Below are 24402 nucleotides of genomic sequence, written 5' to 3' on the forward strand. Positions count from 1 at the left end.
CTTTAGAGAGGAGACAAGGTTTGAGTAGATCTGTATTATTTCATGACTGATCTTTTCAGTTCTTTATTCAGATGCTGATAAGCTTCACCAGGAAAGCAAACCAGTTATTTTTGCTGTTGCTTCTGGTTTCCCTTGGTTGTGCACACTGTTTAATGACAGGGGCTTTCATTTAGAAAGGGATAAGGTTTGAGATTTGCCTCAATGAATGATGACATAAATTGTTCTAGATGGCATTTGCATGGCAATTGGAATCACTTCTGTTGCAAATGTAAGGAAAAACATCCATCCTGTCTCTTTCTGTCTCCAGAAGGGATTTAGGTTTCCTCCATATGACAGACTATACATAATCATTAAAGAGATCACATTGTTTTTACACTTACGCAACTTGATGAGGAAATGCCATCCTTCAGTGCTGAAGTTTCGTTAAAGCTTAATGGGGAAGGGGTGAATACCTTGTCTGAAAGAAAAACTCCCACCAATACTTCAGCTCTTTTGTGTTATCTTTAAGCTTTGATACACACTTTTTGATATCCATGAGTCATGGATAGAGCACTTCCATTCCCCAAATGAAAGAGAACAGTGTCCCCAAGCATTCCAACACTGGAGAGACTCAGAAAAGCACCCATCCCATGGTATCACTACCCCTCATCTTTACTTGGCTCCCTGTGAAACAGAAGGAACCGAGCAGAAGAGAAGATAGATGACGTGTGATACATGAACAGGGCAAAGCACATTCCAAGTCAAGATTTACTGATGCTCCTGAGTCACTCTGCTGAAGTGACTGAAGTACACCTGAGCCAAGGGCAAGGGCTCCTGGGAGCTGATGTGTTCTGTTTTGCTGTTGGGATAAGAGGATATTGGGATAAAAGGCCAATGTCACTGCAGTCTTCAAAAAGGGCTGGAAGGACGACCCAGGGTCAGCCTCACCCTCAAGCTGGAACACAAAAGGTTCTGTTTAAACACAAGGCCAGACTGTTTCAGTGTTGGGGTGAGGGAGCCCTGGCCCAGGCTGCCCAGGGAGGGTGTGGAGGCTCCTTCCTTGGAGCTCTTCAAACCCACCTGGACACGTTCCTGGGCTCCCTGATCTAGGTGGGAGCTGCTTCTGCAGGGGGGTTGCACTGGATGAGCTCTAAAGGTCCCTTCCAACCCCCATCATTCTGTGATATTCAATTCAACTCAGGTGAGTTTTTAAGCCATGGTTACTTGGTAGATTCAAGAGTCACACTGGGGTTTGGGAAGTGCCCAGCTCACTGTGGAACTCTCCCTATGACCATTTTCCTACAGCTACTATTTATCTCCTTCTGGCTTGAGTCCTTTCCATGCCAGTTTGCTTTCAGATTCTGTATGTTTTCCATTTAAAATCTCACTGAGTTTCCAACTATTACTTGCATAAAGCTAAGGAACCACAATGTTCCTAGCAGAACTCTTAAGTGTTCATATCTATATTTTCACTGCCCACTGCAGGATGAAATCAGAAACCTATGAGTTGTTAGCTAACAACAGTATGAAGTGGGGCTCATATATACAAGATTGAATTCTTTTGAAGCATGATATATGCTGTAATGTCAAGTATGATCATACAATGGCTTCATTATAACTGCCTGTAGCTCAAACACATTGTCTGATGTAATCAGGCGTATTTTAGATATCACTTTTATACTTCATAAAAGATAAAAGGTCTATAAATATGCCCTTCCTTTCAAATACTTCTCTATGAATTCCTTTGTTGGAGGATTTGAAGAAATGACTTAAAGCAGAGTATCCACTTCTGCTAAGTCACAATTTACCTGCATGGAATGTAGTTAGCCAGATAAAAAAGATGAAAGACAGGTAAAAAAGATGAAAGCTGGGTGAAACAAGCTGTATGGTCTGTAATGCATAGCAGTTTAAGACTATTTCCAAGTACAAACATTAGTGTCCTTTTTAATATGTTTTTTTTCCTTCCTTTCTGTCTTTTCTCTCTTGTTTTAACCCAAAGCCCAAGTTTGTTTATGCTCAGCCTTAGTACTATTCATTATACCAACTACAGGAGTGTGACTGTACATTGTGCCAGAGGAACTGACTATTTGTAGGGCTGTGTGTTTTTCACTGAGAAAACTGTCACTAGGGTACTATTTTTCCTTTCATTTAACGGTAGATAATTCTGACCTCTGGCAACAGAAACCCAAAGGAAGTAAAATATTCCAGCTACTTGTTTGGAGTTTTTTTTTAAACAAACTGTTGCAAGACCCAAATCACAGAATCTTAAGTGTTGGAAGGGACCTGGGAAGCTCACCCAGTGCAACCCCCCTGCCAGAGCAGCACCACCTAGAGCAGGGCACACAGGAACTCATCCAGATGGGGTTGGGATGGCTCCAGACAAGGAGCCTCCACAGCCCATCTGGGCAGCCCCTGCCAGGGCTCCCTCAGCTCAACAGGGAACAAACTCTGCCTTGTGTTGCTTTGGAACCTCTTCTGTTGCAGCTTGTCCCCGTTGCCCCTTGTCCTGTCATTGGCCATCCCTGAGCACAGCCTGGCTCCAGCCTCCTCACACCCACCCTTGATGCATTTGGAACATGAATGAGCTCAGCCCTCAGGCTCCTCTTCTCCCAGCTGCAGAGCCCCAGCTCCCTCAGCCTTTCAGCACAAGGCAGATGCTCCACTCCCTTCAGCATCTCTGTGGCCCTGCACTCAACTCTCTCCAGCAGCTCCCTGTCCTTCTGCAACTGAGGGGCCCAGCACTGGCCACAATCTTCCAGCTGCAGGCTCAGGAGGGCAGAGCAGAGGGGGAGCAGAACCTCTCTGCACCTCCTGCCCACAGCCCTTCTCATCCAGCCCAGGCTGCCATTGGCCTTCTTGGCCACGAGGCCACGTTGCTGGCTCCTGCTCATGCTGCTGCCCACAGCACCCCCAGCTCCCTTTCCCCTGCCCTGCTCTCTAACACTTCATTCCCCAGCCTGTGCTGCTACATGGGCTTGTTCTTTCCCAGATGCCAGACTCTGCACTTGCCCTTGCTGAATGGCATTGGATGTCTCTCTGCCCAACCCTGCAGCCTATGCAGGGCCTCATTAAAAGCTTTTATTGCCTGATTCCCTCCCTGCCCCCACATATCAGTGTCACTTACGTACATCATGAGGCTCCAGACATTTCCTTTGCTCAGCTGTGTACGTGCATCACAGTGAAAGCACCATCTCTCAGTAGCTGTGTGTACTGAGTTACAGAGCTCTAATGAGGTCACCCTGAGCTGGGTGTGATGTAGGTCTCGGTGTCACACGCAGTCGTTGGCACGTGCATGTTGGTGCTTCACCTTTGTGAAGTGTCTTCTCTTGTTTCTTGCAAGTTTTTTTTTTCTTGCTAGATTCCCTTTCCAGAAACTTTCATCATTGTTACTTGTAGTTTTTATATCCTCAATATCCAGGAGTCTCTCTGAGGTGAAGCAGCACAGTAGCACCTCTTAGGTACCTTCTTAGATTAGGAGCAACAGAAGAAGTTGCCATGCTAGAGGAGGTCCTGTGCAAGTGTCCTTTTCACACTCCAGCGAGTGTGAAACCAGGCAAATTTGAGCACAGTTCTATCAGGAATTTAAACCAAAAGAGAGCAGGGAGAAGAGGGAATCTTTAGAGGTCCGTTCTGGCAGCCATCTCCAAAAGGTACATCTCCAAAAAGTCCTAGCTGCTTCTGGGGCTGCAACAGCGTTAGCAATGGACACAGGAATGTCAACTTGATCCTTGGGATAAAGCTGTGCTGTAAATAACACTGGTGGCATTTGAGTAATTTGATCCTTAAATTGGTTAGGTTGCACACATTTGAGTAGTGTTGTCAGAGGTTTTTGTTCACCTGGTGTATGAAATCCCCAGCAAAGCTTTCAGCAGCATTGGAATGTTCAGAAGAGGTTTGGATGGTCAAAATGCTTGTTGTGTTGTCTTTCCAGTTTCGTGATATCTCTAGGCCATTAAGCTGTCTCTTCTAGTTCTTTGCTGACATCTGTTAAAATATTAGCTAATTCAAATGAGTCTCTTAACCTTGAATTACTCTGGAAGGAAGATATTTTGTTATGGGTGCATACTTAACCCATCATGTTATGGTCACGTTGGCTCATGCTTGATGAGTGCAGTACCCAAACCAACTAGTTAACATTAAATCCAACCTGTTACTGTTTATCATCAAACTTGTTATGGTAAACAACATCTGAATTACACAGAATCACAGCATCTTGAAGGTTGGAAGGGACCTGGGAAGCTCATCCAGTGCAACCCCCCTGCCAGAGCAGCACCACCTAGAGCAGGGCACACAGGGACTCATCCAGCTGGGGTTGGGATGGCTCCAGACAAGGAGCCTCCACAGCCCATCTGGGCAGTTCCAGTGCTCCCTCAGCTCAACAGGGAACAAACTCTGCCTTGTGTTGCTTTGGAACCTCTTCTGTTCCAGCTTGTCCCCGTTGCCCCTTGTCCTGTCACTGCCCATCCCTGAGCAGAGCCTGGCTCCAGCCTCCTCACACCCAGCCTTGATGCATTTGGAACATGAATGAGCTCACCCCTCAGGCTCCTCTTCTCCCAGCTGCAGAGCCCCAGCTCCCTCAGCCTTTCAGCACAAGGCAGATGCTCCACTCCCTTCAGCATCTTGGTGCTCCTATGTAAACGTTGATAAACATTATTAAGAAAATGAGATACTTCATTAATAACCTGAAACTATTGATTCGTGCGGGAGGGTTGGTCTAGATAATCTCTCGAGGTCCCTTCCAACACTACCATTCTGTGATTAAGCACTGAAATCAACTGGAAGCTCCGTATTTTCATATAAAACCGTGAGTCTGAGTTGTTAAGACAGCAGAGTGTAAACATCATCTGTATTTAACACGCAGGGTGATTTGACGTTGGGTTTTTTGTCGTCTTGTTTTAGTTTCTGTTCTCTGTGTGATAAAGAAAACAAAATGTGAAAGCCTGGACAATTCTCTGGTTTTTTTTCTTTCTTTTTTATTCATTTTCCCCTTGATATCTGGATGCTTTCCCGTAGCTATTTCCAGTGATGATCATGAAGAAACTGTTGCCAACTTAGAGTGGATGCTTGCTTAATACAGTTGAAAATCGGCCAAGATGAGTCTAATTATGGACTTGAAGTGTGATGCTGTATGGTTTTATTTGTGGGATTCTTCATTTATCAATGGTATACATTCCCATGCCATGCACTCTTGAAGTACATTAATTATGTACAGTAACATATGATTCAAATCTTAACTTTTAATTAGAGAATAAGAAGTCGAGGAGACAAACTTGATTCATCGAGATGGAAACACGAGGCTTATTTTCCAGTGTAGTCACTAATAAAGTGAAGTCAGCCAGACTTACATGACTGTAATTTCAATAATATTGCCATTTAATCAGTTTTTGGTTTGTTAGCTGACAGCCATCGTTAAAACACTCATTGCTTCAGCTAGAACTGGAATCAAGACTGTTGACGGGATGTATTTTGTTTCCAACGTTGGATGTATGTGCAAAGAATTTCAGCTGGGATAGTTCTTTGTTTTCAAGTTTGATTTTAGAACACCATCCAAGCTTACTCACTTTTATCAGATGAATACCAGCTGGTGCCAACTGACAGCCAAACCAAGCAAAAGAACCTCATTTAAAGATGGAAATCCCTATCCATGAGACCGTTGCAGAGCCTCTTTCTTTCCAGCGGGACTGGTTGAGCAGCATGTTCTGATCACTGATGTAGTGGATGGTTTTCAAAGACAGATGGTCATTGTGTTTTAATGGCTGTGTATTAATGTTCTGTTGATAAAAGTATGAGTGTTGTTAATTTCTCTGGGAAAATAGAATGAAACTGTTGAGGTCAGGGGACACGTGACCTATGCTACATTCGGTTTAGAGGCTTCAGATTCAATTAGCTTTGCAAAATTGCTGTGAGTTTTTACCTGCTCAAATGCAACGTCTGCTTGCTTAGACTATGGGAAAAATGATTGCTTTGTTTGCTGGGGAATGGGTAGAAAACTAGTCTCATCTTTCATGCTGTTAATTGGAAATTCACTCCGTGCTGATGTTAAATATCGTCAAATATAGAATGGGTGGAATTCATCTCGGTGTCTCTAAAGGCTTTTCCAGCTTTTTATTGTGAAATTGAACCTTCTAGTATCACTTCATAATAGAGTCACAGAATGGTTTCAGCTGGAAGAGCCTTTTCAGCTCATGGGGTGCAGCCTCTATCCCAGCCCTGTCACCCACCAGCCCATTGCGCTCAGTGCAGCATCCACCCAGCTCTGAAACCCCTCCAGGGACGGGGACTCCAGCAGCTCCCTGGGCAGCTGTTCCAGTGCCTGACAGCCCTGGCACCAAAGCAATTCCTCCTCACATCCAGCCTCAACCTCCCCTGGCGCAACTTGAGGCTCTTTCTTCTTGTTCTGTTGCTTGTTACCAGGAGGAACAGCCCAACCCCACCTGGCTGCAGCTGCCTTTCAGGTAGTTGCAGAGTGAGAAGGTCTCCCCTGAGCCTTCTTTCTCCAGGCTCAGCAGCCCCAGATCCCTCAGCCCTTCCTCAGCTGAGACGTGCTCCAAACCCTTTCCTAGCTTGGTAGCCCAGCTCTGGATCCTCTCCAGCACCTCCATGTCCTTCTGGTAGAGAGGGGCCCAGAACTGGACACAGGATTTGAGGTGCAGCCTCAGCAAAGCTGAGCTCAGAGCTCCCTGCTCATGCTGACAACTCTGTTCTTTAGCCAGGCCAGGATGCCCTTGGCCTTCTTGGGCACCTGGGCACGCTGCTGCCTCCTGTTCAGCCCACACTGGCAGGTCCCTCTGTGCCTGGCAGCTTTCCAGCCACTCCTCCCCAAGCCTGTAGCTCTGCTGGGGGTTGTTGTGGCCCAAGGGCAGGACCCAGCCCTTGGTGTCACTGAAACTCATGGCACTGGCCTTGGCCCAGCCATGCAGCCTGTGTGGATCTCTCTGGAAAGCTTCCCTACTCTCAGGCAGATCCACATCATTACAGTGTTAGTCAAGGTGGTACACAAGACAGGCTTTCTGTTTTCTTTCTCAGTTCTTAAAACTTTAAGTCTCCTTTCTGTCACGGATTTTGGTTTGACAGGAAAACATCAACTGGAACATGTGTTGTACCTGAAAGTACTTGACTTCTGAGTTAGAGCACTAGGAGGGTGTTTAACTACCTACATGGGTATAACCAAGAAACTATTCGGGACTCCAGGTCTGCAGATGAGCTGCTTTGTGCCTGAATTACTTAACTCCCTCATCTACTGAGCATGCTAAACCTCAATTCTTGTGTTTCTTACCTTTTTCTTCGCTTGGCTTTGGGAGATCATTACTGTCGTGTGCTTTTTCATAGCAGTTGTTATTTGAAGTGAAGTAACATCCTTTCATTCCCAACTATTGGTGTGTTCATTGCAAAATTGTCTCAATCAATGACATAATGATAAAGAGTGATTTAATATTATGACTTGCAGCAGGTCAGAGCTTTTACACCTCCAAACTCGTGGATTATGTGGAGAAATCCTGACTCTGTGTTGCTTCTGATTTGAACCACGCTACGGTTGTGATTTATATGTTTAATCAAGAGGGATTAATGCTGAAATTCATTCCTCCCCGCCCCCCAAAGTGTATATCAGCCTCTAAATATATTTGTTGTGATACAACATGTCAGAATTTATAACTTTCACGCAGTTAAAGAGCGGAATTTACAAATATAATTAGAGGGTTAAAGGCATTTAAAGAAGAAAAGCATTTTAATGACATTCAATTTTTATTGACAACCCACTAATATCTGCTGCATTCACAGAAACATTTCTAATGTAATAACAGGAGCAGATGAAAGCTCTGCTATTTAAAAGCTCAGTGCAGAGCATATTCATCAGTTACGCTCTCTGAATACAGATGGAAAGTTATTGAGCAAATTACGGGTAGGCAGCACTCATCTACGGCTCAGCCTTACTCTACCCTTTGTATTCTCATATTGAGAGTGATGTATGAAGAAGGTAGATGGCAGCAAACTGAAACATTTATAAGGAGTTAGCTATTCCAAAACTCTTGTGCTTGTTTTTTGTTTTCCAAAACTTGGGACAACACTGCTGTTGAGAGAAGAAACCTCTCTTCACTCGCTTGCTGGATCTGTTAGCAAGTACCTAGTTTGTCACCAGGCAGAGGAACAATACCTGTAAGATCTTTTCATCTGTTTCTTTAGGATCTAAGGAATATAGTTCTGATTATTTTTTACCGATGAAGTGATGCCTAATAAAAATCTTTCTTGATCTGAAAGTGTTTGGATTTGGCCTCCACACAAGCTCAGTTAAAATCAGTTCCACAACTGGTCTTTTTGCTCAGTGCGATTGAACACTCATTGAGAGATTGTTGGTTGGGTCTTTTATCTATATAGCTGTGACAGAATGCAAATGCTCTGGCAGCTGGATGATTTAAGAGTGCAAGCAGAGTTTGCAGAAACCCAACAAGGGAGTTTAAAGAAGGGACATCAGCATGCAGGGTGCAGTGCAGACCCAGGTTAGGCTGAAGGAGGCTCTGGTGTGGGTCAGGTAGCCAGGGGCATGTTGGCTGGGCAGACCCTTCCTCCATGTGTATCCCCAATCACTTTTCAGTGCTGTGAGACTAAAAGTGCATTTGAATGATATGTGAGAACACATCTGGAAGATTGTGGCCAGTGCTGGGCCCCTCGGTTGCAGAAGGACAGGGAGCTGCTGGAGAGAGTTGAGTGCAGGGCCACAGAGATGCTGAAGGGAGTGGAGCATCTGCCTTGTGCTGAAAGGCTGAGGGAGCTGGGGCTCTGCAGCTGGGAGAAGAGGAGCCTGAGGGGTGAGCTCATTCATGTTCCAAATGCATCAAGGGTGGGTGTGAGGAGGCTGGAGCCAGGCTGTGCTCAGGGATGGCCAATGACAGCACAAGGGGCAATGGGGACAAGCTGCAGCAGAAGAGGTTCCAAAGCAACACAAGGCAGAATTTGTTCCCTGTTGAGGTGAGGGAGCACTGGCAGGGGCTGCCCAGATGGGCTGTGGAGGCTCCTTGTCTGGAGCCATCCCAACCCCAGCTGGATGAGTCCCTGTGTGCCCTGCTCTAGGTGGTGCTGCTCTGGCAGGGGGGTTGCACTGGGTGAGCTTCCCAGGTCCCTTCCAGCCCTTGAGATGCTGTGGTTCTGTGAATGTTTTCCTTGCTTGACTAGCTGAAGCAGCCAACAACCCTGCTCAGAGTCATGTGCTGGTTACTAGCTTTTCCACAGAAGTGAAAAATGGAAATCAGAGAGGTAATTGGCAACCCTGAGAAATAAGACAGGAGCACTTCATGAATTTCTGGAATGCCTCACAATTTTAACATACTTAATTATTCACAGAAGACCATCTGAGAAGTTTCTGTTGAGGTTCTGGAGAGGAGTGTGAATTAAGGAGTTAAGCTGTCAGTTCCTTTGCGGGATCCTCTTGCAGTATAGTAAAAAGGACAAATAAGTGCTTTGGTCTTTTCCAATAAGTAGCAAGATACATTTCTTGTGGCTCTTTGAAGTTGTTATAAATATATGATAAGGAAGCAAAGGGCCAAGTGTTGAACTCTTAGTTTAGTGCTGAATCACATCATGGGAGTTGTGTTTGTGTAAGATTTGGGTTTAAAAAACCCACTCATGGGAGGTTGAAGGATTTTAGCAGGAAAGCTTGCTAGATTGAAGGAAAATACTTGGAAGTTACATATTACCTTTTAAATAGTGAAGTATCTGATGTATATCAAAGGAAAGTTACCTGCTTTTCTTCTCCCATTTGAGAGGTGATGAGAGGGAAGAGTCAAGTGACCAAAATTAGTATTGATTAACAAAGATTTAAAAGCATGAGCATTAACCTTTTACTAATGATGGTAAAGAGCTGTCTGATAGCTTATACTATGGATAGAGTTGTGAAGTTATTCCTGGGAATGAGGTTGTTCAAGTCCTATGCACACAGCAGGGGACACAGCACTGCTGAGAAGATGCTACGGGATTCAATTGATGGGTTTGTTTTTATGTCTTTCAGGACTTCCAGTGAATGGAGGAAGACACTTTTTCCTAGAGATTTAACTTACCTAAAGATATCAAGGTAGGGGATTCTTTTTTCCTACAGTCTCACACTTTCTTTGCAGTATTTAATTGTTTAAATAGAGATGAAGCTGTCCTGTGGATTAACATCTGTGATCAGCCTAGAACTGGAACATGGACCGTGGGTACTGTCTCATGGTTCGGTTGTTTACCATTTTTTAAGCTAATTGTTTCTGTGCTTAGAGGAGAAGATGGAATAGCTTTCACATATTAGTGTTTGGTCATTCTCTATCTTTTCCTACTGGAGGTGATCAAGAGGAAAACTAATGTAATGAAAGTATCTCTCATAAGGTTCTGTGTTTAGTGACTTCATTGGAACTGCTTGTTAAAATATTTAAAGAGTATAACAGTGACACAGCATTCTGTAATAATTTACTCAGTGTTTTTCAAGTTGTTTTTTTGGACAATCCAAAACTTTCTGTGTTCTGGGAAGATTTCCATTGCTTGCCAATGGATTGAACTGCAGTCTTACACTGAGTATTCTTGAGCAGGTTTGTGGAATGAGCTTACAGCAGCTCCTTAATGGGGTTTGTGTTTTAATGTGTATTTATGATCATTTAAAACTTAAGAAAGATGGTTATCAGGAGGAGTAAACATGGATTCACCAAGGGGAAATCCTGTCTGACCAACCTGATGCCTTCTGAGTGCATAACCGGCTGACTGGATGAGGGTAGAGCAGTGGATGGCATCTACCTTGACTTCAGCAAGGCTTTGGACACTGTCTCCCAGAACATCCTCATGAGAAAGCTCAGGCAGTGTGGCTGGGATGAGTGGAGGTGAGGTGGATGCAGAGCTGCTGAATGACAGGGCCCAGAGGGGGGTGATCAATGGCACAGAATGGAGCTGGAGGCCTGTGGCCAGTGGAGTTGCACAGGGATGGGTTCTGGGGCCAGTCTTGCTCAACATCTTCATCAAGCACCTGGGTGAGGGCACAGAGGGACCCTCAGCAAGTGCCCTGCTGGCACCAAACTGGGAGCACTGGCTGATTGCCCAGAGGCTGTGCTGCCAGGCAGCCAGATCTCAACCAGCTGCAGAGTTGGGCACAGGGGAACCTGCTGAGGTTCACCAAGGGCAAGGGCAGAGTCCTGCAGCTGGGGAGGAACAAGCCCCTGCAGCAGTACAGGCTGGGGGTGAGCTGCTGGAGAGCAGCTCCAGGAGACAGAGCTGGCACTGCTGGGGGAGAATCAACTGCCCATGAGCAGCAACGTGGCCTGGTGGGCAAGAAGCCAGTGGCAGCCTGGGGGCATCCAGCAGAGTGTGGAGGCTCCTTCCTTGGAGCTCTTCAAGCCCCACGTGGACACGTTCCTGTGCTCCCTGATCTAGGTGGAAGCTGCTTCTGCAGGAGGTTGCACTGTATGAGCTCTAAAGGTCCCTTCCAACCCCACCATTCTGTGATTCTAAGAAAATAATTCAAGCTTCCTTTCATCTCTCTAAGTGCTCAAGTGCTCTCATGTTTCCTGCCACTTTATACATTGCCTTGGTTTATTTTGATTTTGTTTTCTGTGACCTTCAAAATGAGCTTCAGATTGGTAGGAACCTCCAATGGAACATGCAGTGTGTAGCTGGTGTGTTTTCGTACGGTGGCTTTTTGGCTGCTTTGTGTTACAACTAAAAGTTGAAATGCAAGCAGTTCCTGATGGAGAAGCAAGTTACTCTTCAATCTTTTGGTGGTTTGGGTCAGAGTCAGGGTTGTTGATGCTGGCAGAATGAGACATGTTGATTCCAGCTGTAGAAAGTGCCCTAAAACTCCTTCCAATGGCGATGGTTTTATTAGACTCAGCTTCTGCAGAACAGTGCTGCATTTTAGCTCCAGCTTAAATACTCAGTTCACATGGGTGTTGATGGAAGCAGCTACTAATAATATGCAAAAGCAAACTGTTATGGGTTGACACAGAAGATGCTGAAACCACCAAAGGCAAGTTGATGAAAGTGAGGTGATTGTACTCCTAACTTTCCCTTGGTTATAGTTTTTCTGGGAGGCAGTATAATTGACATTGTGTATGGAGAACGTTAGGTGTCCCTTGTGAATTCAGTCTGTAGCATCAATCTGGAATTAGAAACCAGGTTATGCAAAATGATACAGTCCTGTTCAAAATTACCTTCTTCATTTCAAGGTCACCTCATGTTCAAGAGAGAACTGGTTCTTCTTTCGACTTTCTTCTAAGTGATTGCATTCTGTTTGGCGTGTTTCTGCTCTCATTTTAAAGAGCTATTGAGTTTTTCTGCTCTGAAGTCCTGACTTTTAAATAAAGGTGTTGTTGGGGGATTTTTTTCCCCCCAGAAAAAGAAATTTAAGCCTTGACTGACAAGGTTGCAAGGTATTCTGTGATCAGCAGTCTTATCTTACCAGAGTTGTTGTTGGAGAGAGTAAGGTTATCTAGATTGAGGGTGAGTCATGAGCTAGCAGTGGCACTTCTCTCTTAACAGTTGTGCTTTTATTCCTCATCCTTCTTACTAGAAATATGACGGTTCTAGACAGAATGAAAAGCAAATGGCTGCTGTTAACAGAGGGACTTCAAGCCTACACAGAGTACATCTGTGCTGAGTGATGGAGAACTGCACCTTTCCTCTGGGATCCTCATGCTGTTCCCTTACGGCTCCAGAACCAAAGTGCTGCTTTGGTCTGGCTCTGTTGCCAAGCTCATTAGTGCTCTGGAAGTACTTTTTACTGCTCTCAGAGGAGGTTCTGTGGCGTTTCATAATAGTAAGGTCCTTGTAGCATTGATCTCAGGCACTAACTGGATAAAAGTTGCCTCTGAACATAACCACCGTAGACTTTAAAGTGATCATAATCACCACAGACTCATCAAGAAATACGTCTGGCCACATTCACCTTGGGGCTGGTGTTGGGAACTCCATGTACATGGGAATAATACTGTGTTATGCACTCAGTATTACTTTTCACCTGGGCTATTAAAGGCTTCTTTATTTAGTTAAAATCAAAGCAGAGATTGAAGCTGGCTTCCTGCTTCCTTGAGAAGCTTTGTCACGTTGACCTGCTGCATGCTTGCTCAGGGTGAATGCTGTTTGTTATTTTTATGTATTTATGGATCTCCATTATGTGTAGGAGAGGCAAATATCTAGCTGCTCACAGGAGGAAATGAGAGAGAACAAATGCAGGGGCTCTTGAGTGTGGGATTAGTAGCAGGATCTGTCGGAAAGGTAGTTGAGATCTTTTAAGTGTTTTGATGAGGAGCAGGAGGAGGGGAACAGGTAGAACTTCATGTCAAGCTGCATCATCATAACGTTCAGGCTTTCATGAGGGAACATAAAATGACTGAATTTTGTCCATATTCAGTTGTTCTAATGCCTGCTGGTTTAGACAGCTTTGTATAATAAACTCTTAATTGCTGAAAAGCCTTTAGTTGATGGCGTTTAGTCACAGAATCACAGAAGCTTAAGGGTTGGATAGGAACTGAAAAGCTTATGCAGTGCAGCCCCCCTGCCAGAGCAGCACCACCTAGAGCAGGGCACACAGGGACTCATCCAGCTGGGGTTGGGATGGCTCCAGACAAGGAGCCTCCACAGCCCATCTGGGCAGCCCCTGCCAGTGCTCCCTCACCTCAACAGGGAACAAATTCTGCCTTGTGTTGCTTTGGAACCTATTTTCCAGCTTGTCCCCATTGCCCCTTGGTCATTGGCCATCCCTGAGCACAGCCTGGCTCCAGCCTCCTCACACCCTAGTCCTTCAAATTCCTTTTCTTGTATCCTCTTCTCCAAATAATCCTATAATTTTTTGTCACTTTAGGAATGGAAAATCCCTGTTGTTGCAATCTACTCAGAGTTCCCCAAAATACTGAATCTCTACATTCCCTTCCTGTGTTTATAAATGAGCAGGGATCAAGCTTATAAACACACATTTCCTTTGAAACATTGTTGTAATCAGTTATTCACACTCCCCTTGTGAGTCAGAGCTGTTATGTGAGGCAGTTGAATGTACTTGATGAAGTTAGGGGAGCTTCTGTCATACACTGACAATTAGCAGTTAGGACACGTGGCAGTCTAGTCTCCCCCTGAGACTGCTTAAAGATGCTCTTCTGGGCTACTGGTCCTTGTCATCAGACTGTCTCTCAAAACATCCTCTTGAATTTCAGGGCAATTTCAAATAAGAGGATAGGTTAAACTCTGAATAATTTATTGGCAGAGCATGGGAAGTTTGTCTAGCATCTCTTAGAAGCAAATGGAGGAGAGATTCCTGTGTACAACATACGTTATCCACAGAGCCAACACTCGAAAGCCTAACTCTGTGTTGTGTGCCTTCCTTTCATTTCTGTCTTTCTTTCATCTTGTGATAATTAGCTTTATAAATCCATCATTTGTTTTAAAACCAGGGTCCCTTTTACCTCTATCTTGCTGAAGCTTGAGAACAGTTCAATAACACGTGAAAGGTTACGTTTCGTGTTCAGGAAATGTTAATTTAGTCTTTACATGTTGTTAAAACCTCAAAACCAATATTCAGAAAGGTGCTTTTTAATTCAGTGACTTAATCTATGCTACTTATTATACACACTTATTAATTTCTAATGTAGTGAGTTCAGCTTCTCTCATGAAAAGGGATCATCTGCTACTACCAGATACTTGCAGAGTGATGTATGTAACAGGCTTTTCTGTTGTCTTGCATAGCTGTGTATTTTCTGTCAGAGGAATTTCTTCTTCTTCAGAAAAACACAGAAGGAATCACCCTTTTACAGTATCATCTTTCCATCATTCCTGTCTGGGAGTGGAGGGAAGATGTGCTAAAGGAATGTGATACCTCAGGATCTGAAATAGGAAGCAGAGGAATAAAGGAGTAAGCAGTGAGATGTGCAATAACCATTTTAATTCTTGACAATGCTGAATATTGTAATCGGTAAAAGTGCAGGGATTGAACTTTAGAAATGAGTTTGAGTTTAAAATTTGTCAGGATCTTCTGTGTATATTCAACCAATTTGATGCTGCCAAGTTCTGTTTCATCTGTAATGATAAACTGTGAGAGCAATGGAGTAAGAAAAGCCTGCCTGCCCTCTGCACTGAAATGTTAAAAGGGGTTTGTCACAGAGGGCTTTCAGTGTTCCCATTTGCGTGAACACTGCCACTCAGCCAGATCTCAACCAGCTGCAGAGTTGGGCACAGAGGAACCTGCTGAGGGTCACCAAGGGCAAGGGCAGAGTCCTGTAGCTGGGGAGCAACAAGCCCCTGCAGCAGCACAGGCTGGGGGTGAGCTGCTGGAGAGCAGCTCCAGGAGACAGAGCTGGCACTGCTGGGGGAGAATCAGCTGCCCATGAGCAGCAACGTGGGCTCGTGGGCAAGAAGCCAATGGCAGCCTGGGGGCATCCAGCAGAGTGTGGATCCAGCAGCAGGGCCAGGGAGCTTCTGCTCCCCTTTGCTCTGCTCTGCCACATGTGCTGAGGCCTCATCTGGAGTCCTGGGGCCAGTTGTGGGCTCCCCAGCTGCAGAGGGACAGGGAAGTGCTGCAGAGAGGCCAGCACAGGGCCAGCAAGATGCTCAGGGCACTGGAGCATGTTCCTGCTGAGGAAAGGCTGTGGGCCCTGGGGCTGCTCAGGCTGGACAAGAGGAGACTGAGGGGGGAGCTCATTCCTAGTGACCAAGATCTCACTGGTGGGTGTCAGGAGGTTGGGGCAGCGCTTTTCTTCTGTTGTATCCAGTGAGAGGACAAGGGGTGATGGGATGAAGCTGGAACACAAACAGTTCCATTTAAACACAAGGCCAAACTGTTTGAGTGTTGGGGTGAGGGAGCCCTGGCCCAGGCTGCCCAGGGAGGGTGTGGAGGCTCCTTCCTTGGAGCTCTTCAGGCCCCACCTGGACACGTTCCTGTGCTCCCTGATCTAGGTGGGAGCTGCTTCTGCAGGGAGTTGACTGGATGAGCTCTAAAGGTCCCTTCCAACCCCACCATTCTGTGATTCAGTGACTGTACTCCAAAGCAATGCCTTAATGCTCCCATCTGCAGCTTGGCAAAGCATTGTGTGAAGACAGGGTCCTGTAAGAGCTACACTTCCTGTGCACTTCTGTGTTTGGGACGTTTTGTGTTTGGGACATGTTTTGCCACTGATAAGAAGCAGTGATTTGTTGCTGAAAAATGTGCTTTGGTAGAAGATTGCAAATATAGATGGAATGCTCTGAGAGTTTTTGTCTAGACACTCTTCATAAACTTCAGCTGAATATGATGAAGGTTTGGGGAGTCAATTCTGTCTTATTTGCTGCAGTAAGAGCTGCTGCCTGAACCTCACCACAAACTAATAGGCTCTCAGTCTGGCACAGAGGTGTTCTTGCTTACACTCTTTGACTTCACTCACTTGTCAACCACAAATTCATCTGCAAAAAGGCAACTGACAGAACTATTGAACCACCTCTAATTTGGAAACATGTGCATTTCTTGTTTAAATTGTCCTTTAAATTGTTCAGCTTATCCTCTGCAGTGGCTCTGCTCTGACTGTACCCACTGCTCTGCCCAGAATCTGTGAACATCGCCACAATGTACAGGCAGCAGAATCAGAATCTCAAGGGCTGGAAGGGACCTTGAAAGATCATCCAGTGCAACCCTCCTACCAGAGCAGATTTGGGCTTTCTCTTAATTAGGAACTCAAGCACCAAAGTTGTGACCAGGTATAAAGAAAACTCTTTAAGTGTTTGGAAGATCAACATGTTGACACTTATCTCACCATCTAGAAACAACTTTGAAACTGGGTATTTTCACTGTAGAGGCAAAGAAGGATCTGAAACTGAAGGAAGAAATGTTCATTGCACACAGGTCTTCAGTTGCATTCCTTTAATACTTTTCTAGTTAGAAACTTTTCAGTCTTGGAAAACAGAGCTTAGAATTCTACCCTGCAAAGTATATTTAATAGCTACATACTGACTTGCCCCAAACTTGACAGTAGTGGGCAGCAATGTTTTTATGTCTCTTTGGACTAGTTTTGTACAACAGCTTCTCTTTACCAATCAGCTTTACGTAGAAAATACCTTTCTTTTTCATCAGGCAACCATGGAACAGGGAAATGCTGACTTCTTGCTGCTTTAGTGGTTGTATAGGGGGCAAAAATCATTTGCTTTGCTTTTGAAACGACATTTCTGACAATACCTTGCTCTAGGAAATCTCTATGAAGAAGCAAAAATCACTGCTGTGGGCTGTAATAATGTGTAGCCACTCAATATGGGAAGTAGTTTTTGCAATCTGGCTTACAAACTCTGTCTTCAAATTAAGAAAACAAAGAACCAGGCTTTAGTCATCCAGGAGGATTTGATGAGGTATTGCAGACTTGATCAAGCTTGGCGTTTGGTGTAAAGTTGCAGCTCGTGGCAATCAGTCTGTTTCTACTCCCTTGTCTTTGTGGGGTTCCCTCCTCCCTTCATTGTATTTGTATTTCTCATGTTCCAGAAAGTGGTTTTGTTTGTGTATTTCATTGACATCTAGCTTTGTTAGAAGACAAACCAACATGTGACTGATCCTGTCTGTGCATAAACCAGAAGATTCTTCAGCTGTTTATTTCTGCCACTTTCTATGAAAGGCAACTGATGCTATAGAACAGTCTTGATAGAGTTAATACCCTTTCACTTACCTACTGGTACTTTTGTAGACTTATTGCTCTGCAGATTTGGTAAAGTTACAAATGCCAAGCTGAATGACAGAGTAGTAGCTCTTGGTTGCCTGAGTGATAGCAGTGCCTCATGGTGATGGGACTTTATGAATTAACCTGCACTGCAAAATGCAGCTGGGGAGGAACAAGCCCCTGCAGCAGCACAGGCTGGGGGTGAGCTGCTGGAGAGCAGCTCCAGGAGACAGAGCTGGCACTGCTGGGGGAGAATCAACTGCCCATGAGCAGCAACGTGGCCTCGTGGGCAAGAAGCCAATGGCAGCCTGGGGGCATCCAGCAGAGTGTGGATCCAGCAGCAGGGCCAGGGAGCTTCTGCTCCCCTTTGCTCTGCTCTGCCACATGTGCTGAGGCCTCATCTGGAGTCCTGGGGCCAGTTGTGGGCTCCCCAGCTGCAGAGGGACAGGGAAGTGCTGCAGAGAGGCCAGCACAGGGCCAGCAAGATGCTCAGGGCACTGGAGCATGTTCCTGCTGAGGAAAGGCTGTGGGCCCTGGGGCTGCTCAGGCTGGACAAGAGGAGACTGAGGGGGGAGCTCATTCATAGTGACCAAGATCTCACTGGTGGGTGTCAGGAGGTTGGGACAGCACTTTGTTCTGTTGTATCCAGTGAGAGGACAAGGGGTGATGGGATGAAGCTGGAACACAAACAGCTCCATTGAAACACAAGGCCAAACTGTTTGAGTGTTGGGGTGAGGGAGCCCTGGCCCAGGCTGCCCAGGGAGGGTGTGGAGGCTCCTTCCTTGGAGCTCTTCAAGCCCCACCTGGACACGTTCCTGTGTGATCTAGGTGGGAGCTGCTTCTGCAGGGGGTTGGACTGGATGAGCTCTAAAGGTCCTTCCAACCCCATCATTCTGTGATTCTATATACTGAGGAACATGTTGGGGATAGGAAAAAATGCTTGATCTGCCTCCTCCTAGTACTGTAATACCTTTTACTACTTAATCCTTCTAATTCTCTGTATTAATATGATCAACAGATTGTTTAGTTTAGAGTGTTTATTCTTACATACTATGTCTGGCTTAGTATGAGCTAAACAGAAGAAGAGCTGTGACCACATTTGCTCAAAGGCACCAGATAGTGTGGTTCTGCATGCAAAACAGCAGTTGATTGTGGTGACTTGCCCATTCTTCTACTCTGTATTGTGAAAGTGTAATTAATTGGGATGTGTATTTGGTGAGTACTACAACATAGTCTGTGAGATGCAATGAGAAGGTGTCATGGGTCAATGCTAAACTAAGTCTATTATTAGAAGACCTTTCCTTTCATCTCCCACCTCTGCAGGTCACTAAAGATGTAGCAGATCTGAGATTTCTAGGTGAACTCTAGAGAATGTCTTAATACCAGACATCAGCTCTTTCTCTGCTCCATGGTTCTTTGGAGCAAATTAGTGGCCAGCCCTTATATGCCCTATGCAGAGACTTAATTCAGTCCCATTAGTGGCACAGCAGTTTCTGGTATGGTTCGAGTGCTAGAGGTAAACATCATAAATCAACTCTCACCCTCACCTTTGACACTATTCAGGCTCAGTCTGGTTGACTCTTTCAGCATAATTAGGTTTAATTAGGTTATAGCTCAGCACTGAGGCACACATCCACTCAATTCTCTCCTCTCTGCAAACCCTAAACCTGCTTCTTAATTCCAAGGAGTTCCAGTTCATAGGAACTTGGAAGTTTTATGCTTTCCACTGCTACCATGAGTTTGGTTTGAGAATGCCATTGTAAAGACTCCAGACTTCAATGAGGCTCAAAGTAGATACCTGGAGAGCTGTACAAACACAAGAAGAAAATGCCCTCCACTTTCCTTGAGTGGGATTTTAGAGGTTCTTTCTCCTACCCCAGTCCACCAAATGTTGTAAGATTGATATTTATTTACCCTCTTTTTAGCTGAACAGCAAGCTGAGCACTTTACAGTCCCCTTTTGCCCTTGACCTGCATTGACTCACACTTAAAAGCCACAGGTAAAAGATGAAGAATTGAAGGTTATTCTTGGCCTGTGAGTGTCAAAGCCTGATGTCACTTCATCAGCAGCAGTGGACGTGATTCTGATTTACTGGGAGCAGAGAGTCAAACCTACAACTGAAGGCTGCAGGTTGCAAATGGTGTCAGTGCTTTATTCACTGCACACCAAGTCTGACTTGTAAGGTCTTTAAGTGCTGCATGAGGATAGTTAAGGCAGGCAGGTTAGGTTTGGGTAGAGGAGCTCATTGCAGGCTGCCTTGTCTGCCTACAGAAGGGAGAAATTCTTCCTCACTTGACCTGTGCTTTGCTTCTAGAGGGACTTGAGTTTGCTTGTTGAGGCAGGCTTGTGTATCCTTGCAAGCATGGTTAATTAATGGGAATTGTTCTTAACCCTGATAGCTGGTGACCATATTTCTCCTTCTATTTACATACTGCTATCACAGACTGTGAAGAAACTCCCTCTCCTTGTTTTGCCTGTCTTGGTAAAAATGTGACACTTGGATTTTCCTGTTCATCAACTTTAAGGGACAAATGAACTTCATTGTGGCTGTGACATGAGGCTGCTTTGTCTTAGTAAAATAGAAAGTGATCAATCAAATGTACACATTAAATGCTCAGTATTGTAGAGGAGGAAGAGAGAAGCCATATTTAAACTGAAGCAGTTCTCCAGGTAGCAGCAGGATGTGTTTTACTGCCTTCTTGTCTTGCTTTGAAGGTAAATACATTTGGGTTAGTGGTAGGGTAGAAGACTCATAGTATTACCGTGTTCCAAAAGAAGTGACACTTAGAGCTCAGTTGCCTTCACTTTCCATTGAATGTGTAGTTCATATTTGCTCTGTCTGACATTGCAAAGGGTGTTGTACATAAAAGAGTTTATTAATAACCAGCTGTAAGGGAGGAAGGATGTGTAAACCCAGTAGTTTTCTTTCTGTGCTGCGAGCTGGAACATAACAACCATCTAAAGAAACTAAATAAACAAAATGGGAGACAACTGTGTTTGTGGCCAACTGGGATTCTTTGCTTGCAGTCATCTGACAGTAGGATGCTTCCAAGAGGAGCCTGAGCTTTGTTTAGGAGCCCTGGCAGTAAACCCAAATAGTGGTTTGTTGTGCTTTGATGTCGTGATGCAAAGCCTCAGAAAGATTCCAGATGATACTGAAATGCTTCCTAGATGCAAAGGAATTACTGAGCCTGGATTTTCTGGTTCATATTTAGACATGTAGGCAAACATACACCAAAATGTGTGGAATCTAGTAAGTGCATGGGTCTTAAAGAGCCACCTGGACACGTTCCTGTGTGCCCTGGTCTAGGTGGGAGCTTCTTGTGCAGTGGGCGTGGGCTGGATGATCTCTAAGGGTCCCTTCCAACCCCTTCCACTCCATGATTCTCTGATATCAAACTCTTCAAACTGGGTGTTATTGTGCTGAAACTATTGGATAAATGTGAAGAAAAGCAAGATGACATTTCTTGAGCCATTTCTCCAAGAAGAACCTGATGCTGTTGCAGGAAAAAGACGTCATGCTGTATTTCTACCAGATGAATGTGTTACCTTGCCACTATGGAATATGATGTGTACAAGAGAAGGCAAGTTGTGGTTTATTCTATGTCCTGATCAAAGCCTCTTTACTATTCTTTTGGTCTAGTTAGGAGCTGCTTTTGTTGTTGCTGTTTTGATGGTTTCCCTACTTTAATAAGAGGATGTTCCACTAGAACAAGCTGTCAGTGTGCCTGGTGAACCCAGAAACTCATTTCTTTTATCTTCAACAGCAGAAAGACAGACTTAGCTTTATTTGTTTCCTCCCTGAGACACATAGAGCAAGGAAAATCCATGGGTAATGTTTCTGTTTGATTCTTTCTTGCATCAGTTAACTCTGGCTTGGAGTGAATTTACTTCTCACAACAATTTATTCAACTCACAGAAGAATTTGACAGTCAACTTGCCCAGGAGCGAAATACAACAGCTTTTGTAGTCTGTGGGCTGTCGTCAGCAAGGCTGAATTGTTCTGAGCAGCATGAAGGACAGCAACTCTTTCTGATAGGTTTGACATCAGTAGTGACACTGTCTCCCACAACATCCTCATGAGAAAGCTCAGGCAGTGTGGCTGGGATGAGTGGAGGTGAGGTGGATGCAGAGCTACTGAATGACAGAGCCCAGAGGGGGTGATCAATGGCACAGGATGGAGCTGGAGGCCTGTGGCCAGTGGAGTTGCACAGGGATGGGTTCTGGGGCCAGTCTTGCTCAACATCTTCGTCAAGCACCTGGGTGAGGGCACAGAGGGACCCTCAGCAAGTGCCCTGCTGGCACCAAACTGGGAGCACTGGCTGATTGCCCAGAGGCTGTGCTGCCAGGCAGCCAGATCTCAACCAGCTGCAGAGTTGGGCACAGAGGAACCTGCTGAGGCTCACCAAGGGCAAGGGCAGAGTCCTGCAGCTGGGGAGGAACAAGCCCCTGCAGCAGCACAGGCTGGGGGTGAGCTGCTGAAGAGCAGCTCCAGGAGACAGAGCTGGCACTGCTGGGGGAGAATCAACTGCCCATGAGCAGCAACGTGGGCTCGTGGGCAAGAAGCCAATGGCAGCCTGGGGGCATCCAGCAGAGTGTGGATCCAGCAGCAGGGCCAGGGAGCTTCTGCTCCCCTTTGCTCTGCTCTGCCACATGTGCTGAGGCCTCATCTGGAGTCCTGGGGCCAGTTGTGGGCTCCCCAGCTGCAGAGGGACAGGGAAGTGCTGCAGAGAGGCCAGCACAGGGCCAGCAAGATGCTCAGGGCACTGGAGCATGTTCCTGCTGAGGAAAGGCTGTGGGCCCTGGGGCTGCTCAGGGTGGACAAGAGGAGACTGAGGGGGGAGCTCATTCATAGTGACCAAGATCTCACTGGTGGGTGTCAGGAGGTTGGGACAGCACTTTGTTCTGTTGTATCCAGTAAGAGGACAAGGGGTGATGGGATGAAGCTGGGACACAAACAGCTCCATTGAAAAGGCCAGACTGTTTGAGTGTTGGGGTGAGGGAGCCCTGGCCCAGGCTGCCCAGGGAGGGTGTGGAGGCTCCTTCCTTGGAGCTCTTCAAACCCTCCTGGACACGTTCCTGTGCTCCCTGATCTAGGTGGGAGCTGCTTGTGCAGGGGGGTTGCACTGGATGAGCTCTAAAGGTCCCTCCCAACCCCACCATTCTGTGATTCTATGGAATCGAGGCAGTTTGCTAAACACTGTGTGTTTCCCAGCTTAGTTTGATAACCATTAGGTCAAGTAATTTGACAAAATAGATGGCATTGCTGGAATTGTGTTGTCCTGGAAAGTTCCTGCATGAATGAGAGCCAAGAGGACGTTAATCTTTATGTCTTTATGTGGATGGGTTTGCAAATATGTTGCTAAAACAGTTTTAATCTTCTTGTTAACACTTTCTAACAGCTTCTCTGTAAGTAGAGTGTTGATCTTTGTTACATCTCTTATCCTTTTGCTTGACACAGGGATTTTTTTGGGATACACACAGTGAAAAGGGATCACCATGTTTCGAAACAGCCTCAAGATGCTTCTCACAGGAGGGAAGTCAAACCGCAAAAACAGGTCCAGTGGTAAGTCACCGTCAACTCCTCATACTTGTGTTTCATTTGGTTCCTCAAAGGATTCCTTTTATGTTTGGTTTGTCTTTCTGGGTCTTTCTTCTTATTAATTGAGTAGGTGTGCTCAGCTGATGATCCTATAGACTCGAAACATCATTGTGGGTTGTTGCTGTGATTGAAACATCTGTGTTTCAAACTGGATGTAAATGTGATTTGGTTTTCTTGGGGAGGTAAGATGTGGGGGAAAAGCAAAGCAGACTTTACTACAGGCTTCTGTGGAACTAACATCAAGGTTTGTGTTTCAGCTGTGGGAATGAGGGAAATAATCCCTTTTCCGTGAAAGCCTTGGTGATAACTTTAGGCAGTGGAATCTTCTTCACTACAGACAACGCTTGTGGTAGGAAGTTTAAAGAGACAGGAATGGGAAGAGATGGATTTAAGGAGAAATTGCCCAAATTTAACCATCATTTCTGTTTGTCTCCTTTTGCCACCATCCCAGGAAAGGAATTTTACAGTTAACACTGGTTGCTATGGCTTGGCCTGTTTGATCCATGAAGGAGGTTATGAGAGGTTGTGTGTCTAGACTGTGTGTCCATGGGAAACCACAAGTGACAATTCAGGCTGTATTCCCATGGTTGAAACAAGCTCCAGAACTCCACATCTCCCCCCCTCCCCCCACACACTATTTTACTACCCCAAGTTTGATTTGGGTAAGGGGAGTTGTGTTTTCCAGCAATAGCTTACCATGTCTTGAAGCTGCCTGGTAGCAGAACTGGCTTGGTGTTGATCCTTAGCTGTCAGTCATCTGTTAAGAATCTGGCTTCTTGGGAGCATCTCAGGGTTGTGTTGGTTGATCTCAAAGATCCTTGTCATGGAAAGCTTAAGCAGTGCATTGTGGTGTTGACTTCCTTGCCTTAGCTATGGTAACTGGTGGTGTACAGTGGGGAAAAAAACCTATTTCACAAAAGATGCCCTTAGTAATTGCAGCCTGAGGTTGTGCTTGTCGTTCACTGCTCTTACCAAGGGGATTTTCTCACTGCTCAGTCTTTTTGTTGCAGGAGTGGTTGATCTGAAGGAGGCACCTACATAAAAAGACACGTTTGAGGAAGACACACAAGCAGATGGCTCAGTCCTCTTGTGATTTTTTTGTTGTGTCTCTGTGAAGTATCACATTTACAATTTCAAGCACAAGTTCTGTGATGATGATCACAACCTTTGGAAAGCCACACAAAAAGAATCTTCAATTGTGCTTTCTGTACA

At 45.4% G+C, this 24402-nt stretch overlaps 1 protein-coding gene across 9 annotated transcripts in view; it reads left to right on the top strand.

Moving 5' to 3' along the window:
- Positions 1-24402, top strand: part of LOC104557622 (protein TANC2) — a 306816-nt gene that overhangs the window by 54415 nt on the left and 227999 nt on the right. For 8 of the 9 annotated variants that reach the window (XM_062018045.1, XM_062018041.1, XM_062018049.1 and 5 more), the window contains 2 exons: positions 9980-10042; positions 23050-23154. In XM_062018045.1, coding sequence (XP_061874029.1) covers positions 23088-23154 — 67 coding nt within the window. In that variant the 5' untranslated portion in view covers positions 9980-10042; positions 23050-23087. The remainder of the gene's footprint in view (positions 1-9979; positions 10043-23049; positions 23155-24402) is intronic. The other variant, XM_062018046.1, reaches the window with a different exon arrangement.

This window comes from Colius striatus, chromosome Z (genome assembly GCF_028858725.1).
Source record: "Colius striatus isolate bColStr4 chromosome Z, bColStr4.1.hap1, whole genome shotgun sequence".
Taxonomy (NCBI): domain Eukaryota; kingdom Metazoa; phylum Chordata; class Aves; order Coliiformes; family Coliidae; genus Colius; species Colius striatus.